Here is an 8,187-nt window from a genome sequence, read left to right on the forward strand (position 1 = left end):
CATCGTTGTTTTCTGGTCCCCTATAAAACGTAAAATGGGAGTTCTACTTTACTTTCAAAATAGTTACAAATTTATGATCATAATATTGCCATACCATGCCACATCAATGAAAACCCCAATATTATGACATGATCTGCCAGTGCTTCAACTGCTCATCAAATCTGTAAACAGATGCTAGCACCTTAAACACACTTGTTAGGAACAACTTGGTGGGTTTCATAAGTGTTCTGTACCAGACCAGTTGGATTGCATGACTTATTGAGGCTGACAGTCTGAACAATTGGAAAAGTAGGAAGCAGAGAGGAACCATGGCACTTCTCTCTTTTAATTGAGAAACCTCAATAAATACCTACTATACTGTTTTTGTTTAGCGTTAACACCATCTTTAATCAGACTAAGATATATATATATATAACCTTGTATTCAAGAAAAAGGCCCCAACAGTGTTTGCCTTGGAGTGCGGATACTCACTGGACTGTGATATATAAATAAATATATATAGAGGTATGAGACCTGTTATTCGGGACCTTTTCTGAATATGGATCTTTCCCGTAATTTGGGTCTTCATACCTTAGGTCTACTAGAAAATCATGTAAACATTAAGGGGCCGATTCATCAATAGTCGAATATCGAGGGTTAATTAAAATCGTTCGACTTCGAATATCGAAGTCGAACGATTTTGCGCAAATCCTGCGATCGATCGAAGGATTTTAATCCAACGATCGAAGGAAAATCCTTCGATCAAAAAATCACAGGCAAGCCTATGGGGACCTTCCCCATAGGCTAACATTGACTTCGGTAGGTTTTATCTACCGAAGTAGGTGGTCGAAGTATTTTTTAAAGAGACAGTACTTCGATTATCGAATGGTCGAATAGTTGAACGATTTTTACTTCGAATCGTTCGAATCGTTCGAATTCGATCGAATTTAACCAATTCGATGGTCGAAGTACCCAAAAAATACTTCGAAATTCGAATTTTTTTACATTCGAATTCTTCACTCGAATTTTGTAAATCTGCCCCTAAATAAACCCAATAGGTTGGTTTTGTTTCCAGTAAGGATTAATCATGCCTTAGTTTGGATCAAGTACAAGGTACTGTTTTATTATTACAGAGAAATAGAAAATCTGTTAAAAATTTGATTATTTGGATAAAATAGAGTCTATGGGGTGTATTTATTAAAGAGTTAAGTTAGAGAACACCACAGTCTGCTAGAGTGAAATATTGCCTCTCTCTCCATTAATTTCTTGGGGATTTTTAAAAGCGTATTTATCAAAGGGTGAAAGTAAAAATTCACCATTTGATAAATACGCCTTTAAAAATCCCATAGAAATGAATGGAGAGAGGCGGTATTTCTTGCTAGTAGACAGTGGCGATCTCTAAATTCACTTTTTGATAAATATACCCCTATGAGAGATGACCTTTCCGTATTTTGGAGCTTTCTGGATAACGTATCCCATACCTATACCTATATATATATATATATATATATATATATATATATATATATATATATATATATATATATATATATATATATATATGCACAAATGGAGGACTATATATATATATATATATATATATATATATATATATATATATTTATAAGTAAGAGGTATTATACTGCACATTCTGCCAGAAAAAAAACAGATTGTAAAGACTACACACAACAAGGGATGCACCATACCCAGGATTAAAGAATTGGACAAAGGGAGAGGGACAATTTTCAGGATGTTTTTTTTTCAGTTTGAATATGCAAATTGGCATTTGTTATTCACTTAATCTTTTGTGAAATATATTTTATTTGCCCAAATGCAAAAATTTGAATTTGGTGCATTTCTACTTGCAACCATGACTATCGTAAGAGAATGTGGACTCTTGTTTCCTGGGAACGCTGAAGTGATTGAAAGGTTGCCATTGCTCTGTTTATAATATAACAATTGTTACTAAGTCAGTGCTTTTGCCTTCATTGATTTATAGTTCAATGACAGTTTTGCAGCTGTGCATTGACTGTATTTATAATCTCTTATTGGTAATGTATTTTTGTGCCGTAATGGTAGCTTTTATTATAGTTTTTGTGATGTATCTGTATGGACCTGTACCATTGCCAAATGATGCAAAAATTAATTATGTGTAATGCTTGTGTCTTTTTAAAGGTCCGCTCTTCACTCTTTGAATTAGCACGGAAAACAAAATACAATTATTGGCAGAATATATTAGTAACAATAATTATTTTGGCGTTGGTTGATGTTCTTGTCATTACCATACCATCTATGAAGGATATATTTGGAATAGTGGGTAGGTACACCTGTTGATTATATGAATTTGAAATTTTACCACCATGCTATTTTATAGATGAGTGAAAAGGTCAAGTTAAAAATGCAGGTGAATATTTTTGAATTGTTTCACAGGATTTATATAAGATGCAGCAACAAATCATGCAATAATTTGAAGCAATTTTGAAATCTATTTTGAAAAACGTGCTAAACTGTAAAAAATTTACATTCACAGATATAACTTGCTTATCAAAATGCATTATTAACTTCTTTTGTAAAAGTAAATGTAATTTAGTCCAAGAAGATCTTTATCTGTTTTCAAACTATGAAATGCAATGTAATGTAACTGTAAAGGTGTATAATCTGTACTCCCCATGAAGAGTAAACTGGAATCGTCAGGTAAAACATTTGAACAGCTTAATCAAAGGAAAATGCCTTCACTTGGATTTTACCACTGTTCGGAATTTTACCTCTAGTGATTCCCATTTACCGCAAATGAAAGTTTGGGAGAGATTTCTTGCTGGTGTCTGACATCTCCCTTAGGGTACTGTCAGATATGGGATAAAAAGGTCACAAGAATGGACACCCTTGTTGAGTTACTGTTTTGCCTGTTATTATGTAAATGAGGAGGATCCCTTTAACCACAGGCATTGTAACTGTGAACAATTACAGAGCTGCAGCAGGAAGCAACAAAAATGTTTGTTTTCCACTTTCATAAACTGTACCTGAACTCTTAACAGATAGAGGTAATGTTTTATGAGCAATATTATGACTGGCCAGTTAATATTTATGCTATTTTAAAATAAATATGTAAATTGAGATTGTATATCTTTATGTGTGTCTTTAAGGGCAGGGGCACACAAAGCTACTTGGGGAGATTAGTCGCCCAGCAACAAATCGCTTCTTCTTCTTTGGTCGACTAACCTCCCAGTACTACAATGTAAATCGTCAGCGGGATGGCGCTCGGAACGGTTTGTTTTCCGGTCGCCCGCAGTTTCCTCGTGAGGCAACTTCGGAAAACAAAGCCCTCCGAGTGCCATCCTGCCGTGATTTAGATTAGTCAGCTGAAGAAGTGATTTGTCGCTGGGCAACTAATCTCCCCTGTGTGCCCCTGCCCTTAACTTGGTTAAGAGCAGAAAATTAAGGGTGAAGAAAAAAAGAAATTAGTGATTAAAAAATGAATTCAAAAATTGAAACATATTAATAATGGATAATATTTGAAATCTTCAAATATGGAAAACCTAGAAAACAATAGCAGTTATACTCAATTTCATAAATGAAAAATTCTATATGCGATAAATATAAAAGTAAATCCCACAGGGATGGTGTGACTATGGAAATCAATGAAGAGGTAACCATACAGTGTCAGACTGGGACACCAGGGGCCCTCCCAAAAACCTTTGACCAGGGGCCCACCAATTAATCTTAGACCAGGGGCCCACTCTACTGTTATTCTTCCTCTCCTCACTCAACCTCTATTCTCCTAGTCTCTTTTCTTTACATACTCTATTATTCCATCTATTTAGCCTCTTTGTTCAAACAGAAATAGGGAGCGGCCATGAAATAAGATAAATGTTTAGCAGCATGAGGGCCCACTGACACCTGGTTCCAGGTGGGCCAGTCCGACACTGTACCAGAAACTGAGATTGCCGTAGTCAAGCTGTAACATAATGGAGTAGGCAAGTATTTAATTCTACAGTGTGTGAAGTAATCAAATCCTTATAATGATGGCACATTCAAGCAATGCAACTTTTAATTTATTTATAAAATACTTGCCATAAAGAAAAATGTGGGATATAGGAGCAGAGTTATCAAGGGTCAAATTTCGAGTTCATGGGAGTTTGTAATTTGAAATATTCGAATATTCACTTCGACCCTTGATAAATCTGCCCCATAGTGTTAAACTCAAAGTGCACATATTGTAAATGCTACAAATAAAGGCTGTGTGGCCTGATGATGCTCATAAATTAATTTCTATATGATCACTTGCAGAAGAAGAAGATATATTTTTCTTACTATATTTTGTGATTTAATAGGTGTAACATCTGCCAATATGTTGATCTTCATTCTTCCTTCATCCTTATATTTGAAAATCTTTAAAGAATCCCAAGGAGTCTTCAGAGATAGGTTGTGGGTATGTCTGTTTTATTATCATATGATATCTTGTTAAAAGTGACCTTTGTAAACACACATGCATGTTCTGGGGTGGAGGTTGAAAAGCAACCACAACATTTGCCTTGACTAAAAAAAATAAAAAAAAATATGTAAGTTGCATGCAAAAAAAACAGAAATGAACAGGTTTACAGAGAGAGCTGAATATAACCCAACTCTATAAATATAGTACAGATCATGCAACCTACAAATTGCAGGCCAAGTGCCTTTAAATAGATCACAGTACAGTAAAATTAATAACCTGTAAAATATATGCTTGCCATAAGTTATAATTGGTGCTTAGTGTCACATGACATATTAAACGTGTGTCTTATAAGACATATTATACCTCCATACCTCCTATAAGATATATGATTAATGGAAGCTAACGGTATTAAAGCACAATTGTAATAACCCTGCATAGCGACTACATACTGTAGAAGCTGAGGGATAGTGGGGCTCATTTATTAACGCAGCGCAGCACTAAAAAGAGCGCAGTGGCCAGACATTTGCCCAGCGCATGCGAGTATTTAATAATGTAGCGCACGATACCTTAACAGTGCGATTTGTGCGCTAATGTAGACACAAGACAGGTGCGACGTGTGAAACTGCGTATCAGCTGTCGCAGTGCTTATAATAAATTGTGCGCACAGGAAGATACCGCAAAGGTAAGGATTAGTTGTGCTCATGTATGAATGCGCTGCTTTAATTAGTTGCGTCACATATTGCGCATATTGCGTTCACTTAGACGCATCTGCATTTGTTTCTGTGCTAATATTTGTTTGGTTGCAAAGGTGTTTAGCCTACCTGATACCCTTAAAGGAACCTTGGTCAATATAAACATGTTGGGTGGAAGGCGTGGTTAATATGCACTTTACAAGGGTTGTTCATCTTGAATATACTAGCGCAGCTGGGCAGGAATGCGCATTTTGAAGAGCGTTACTATTACGCCACGAAGAGGCAGGCGTAAAAATTGTGGTGCTGTTGACCGGGTGCAGTTTTGCACATATACAGACGCAAATCTGCGACGGCCGCAGTGCAAGCGCATTGTAGCCACGCCCACAGCCACGCCCCTAACAACCACGGCATCGTTTGCGACATAAATGCCCAATCTTTTGCGCAATGCGCATAAACAAAACCATCGCAAAAGCTCTGTGTTATGCGCAATATCACGCAAATATATTAGCGATCACGCTTGTGATGGCGCAGACAACCTTTTACGTCCACTTATGCGCTGCGCTGCTTTAATAAATGAGCCCCAGTGACTTTTATAAAAAGAGGCATCAACCAGTAACTTTCTTCTCTATGTTTTGGTGGACCACCGTTGACTTCTCAATCTCCCTGTCTAGTAGAGAACAACAGTAAATGAGTGTCAATGAAAATAGCGCCCCTAGTTTGCCCTAGTCAATAATTGGGCAATGAACAATTGTGTTCCTAGGTTGCCCTACGTATGTTTAACAAAAGTGTTTCACATTTTAGGGGCATTTATATTAATGATGAGCGTCTGTATTATATCATACAAACCTATTGAGCCAAGAATAAAAAAATCACCATAATAATACTCACTTTTCAGATAATAATACTGCAAGAAATTGGTTGTTAGCAACTGAAATGAAAGCTCAAAAATGTTTACTTTATTTGTTAACATATAATACAACTTTGCTTGTCCTTTTGTCTTTGTATTTGCAGGCATTTGCTTTCCTGTCATTAGGAGTGTTGTTCTCCTTAGTCAGCATTCCCCTTGTGATCTACGATTGGATAAGCTCATGAGACAACAGTGAAGGTCACTAGTCCCAATAAAACTGCTGCTTGCTGCTTTCCAGTATCATCAACCCATCTGTTATTCAAGGGCACTGTAGTTGGGAAGAAGGCATACATTACTGTTTCTTCTTTCATCATTTGTAATTGTAGAGTTATTTCACTTACTTTTATATTCAAGCCATACTAATTTCTATATTAGCCTAATAGCTTTAAAATCATCTTGTATTTTAACCTTTGATCTGTTTGCTTTGACATTCCTAACAGTGTTCCATGGCTTTTTCTTAATATTTTATGGAGTACTAAAGCCTAAAATGAATATGGCAAAAATGCTGTATTTTATATAGTGAACGTATTGTACCAGCCCAAAGATTCAGCACTTCTTTAACAGTAATGATCCATGCCTCTAAAGTTGTCCACAGTAGTTTGACATCTCCTGATCTTGTTGGGTCATATTTTCAGTGTCAGTGACACTGCACAAGCTCAGTGTGCTCTTGGCAGTGGTTGAAAAGTTAAGATTAGGGAGCCTCAGAATTTATCAAGCAGAATGTAGAAGCTGGTGCTGCATGGCTGATAAAGTAAATTCTATGTGTTGTAACTTTTCTATTACATTTATACTGTATATTTTGTGTCAGTGTCTAACCCAGGTAACTGAGAGCTACCCAGAGCATGTGCTGTGTATCAGCAGAAAATGATGGGAATAAACTGGGCACATATTCAAAGGCACAGATCTTATTTGCTGAACGGTTCTGCTTGGGCTGGTACAGAAGCCCAGAACATAATGTGGAGCATTTGTAGTCTATTTTTTAGCTTTAATTTCTTTAGCTTTGGTTCTTCTTTAAAACAATCCGATGCAATTTTCTTTCCTCCTCCCAGCTAATTGTTTCCAATTATGTATTTTCATTGATAATTACCCAGAGGGTTGGATATTGTTTTTATGGTTACACTCAAAACTCAAAACATAGCTTTTGTGTTTGTTTCTATGCTAAGCAATTGTGCAGGTCACAAAGTGATTGATGCTATATATGTCAGCAGCCCTGGCGGCAAGAAATATTTTAATGGTCATTAGGTAGAAACATTTGTTTACATGTTTAATTTGTTTAATGGAGAAGGAGGTATTACAGACCAAAATAATATACAAGCATTGACCTATTTAAGAAACTCTTTAAAAGTATATGATCTAAAATGAATTTGTTAATTGTGAATATTATATGCAGTCTCTTATGATTCTTTTTTTTTTTTTTAATTATTTTATAATTAGATTGCTCTACAAAAAGTTAGGATGGACAGATATCTTTTGCTTAAAGGGAAAGGAAACCTAGTCGGCGCAAACCCCCCACCCCCCTCCCGTTTGTTGCCCACCCTTCCTCCTCCCCCCTGGCCTACCCGTCCCGCTGGGCAAATGCCCCTAACTTGTTACTTACCCTTCTGCGCAGGTCCAGTCCAGGGAGTTCACAGACGACATCTTCTTCCACGCGATCTTCTTCTTGCTTTGAACGGCACATGCGCAGTAGGATCATTTCGCCGGTATGATCTACTGCGCATGCGCGTGACTTTTGGCGCATGCGCAGTAGATCCGTACCGGTGAAATGCTCCTACTGCCCATGCGCCAAAACGCCCTTCACAGCAGGAAGAAGATCGCGTGGAAGAAGATGTTTGGCCTTTTTCCCTCATATGATTCTTTTACTTCCAGAAATTCCAGAGAGCAGACAAAAATAATAATAATACCTCTTTTAAAAATAAACTTAAAAATGCATCCATTTTTTTAAGTTCAAAGGTACCACAATTTTTTGCACTTCGATTTTATTAATTGTGGCATTTTAGTCTTAATTTTTGTTTTGTTGCAGCTTCTGTTTATAATTAGGAAAAAAGCAGATTGTCCATGAATTTTGCCAGTCAACAATGCAATATTTAAAAAACTTTCTTTTTCTCTGCAATATTAAAATAGTACCTTGTGCCGCATGAATCCATATTGGTGGTAAAACAATCCCTGCTAATTGTTTT

The 8,187-nt window shown here is 36.6% G+C and overlaps 1 protein-coding gene across 3 annotated transcripts in view; it reads left to right on the forward strand.

Moving 5' to 3' along the window:
- slc38a1.L (solute carrier family 38 member 1 L homeolog) overlaps window positions 1-7,552 on the forward strand; it is a 36,659-nt gene extending 29,107 nt beyond the window's left edge. For all 3 annotated transcript variants that reach the window (XM_041586387.1, XM_018252515.2, XM_041586388.1), the window contains 3 exons: window positions 2,155-2,296; window positions 4,311-4,408; window positions 6,115-7,552. In XM_041586387.1, the coding sequence (XP_041442321.1) occupies window positions 2,155-2,296; window positions 4,311-4,408; window positions 6,115-6,195 (321 nt within the window). In that variant the 3' untranslated portion in view covers window positions 6,196-7,552. The remainder of the gene's footprint in view (window positions 1-2,154; window positions 2,297-4,310; window positions 4,409-6,114) is intronic.
- The last annotated feature ends 635 nt before the right edge of the window (window positions 7,553-8,187 follow it).

Source organism: Xenopus laevis, chromosome 3L (assembly GCF_017654675.1).
Source record: "Xenopus laevis strain J_2021 chromosome 3L, Xenopus_laevis_v10.1, whole genome shotgun sequence".
In the NCBI taxonomy this organism is placed as follows: Eukaryota; Metazoa; Chordata; class Amphibia; order Anura; family Pipidae; genus Xenopus; species Xenopus laevis.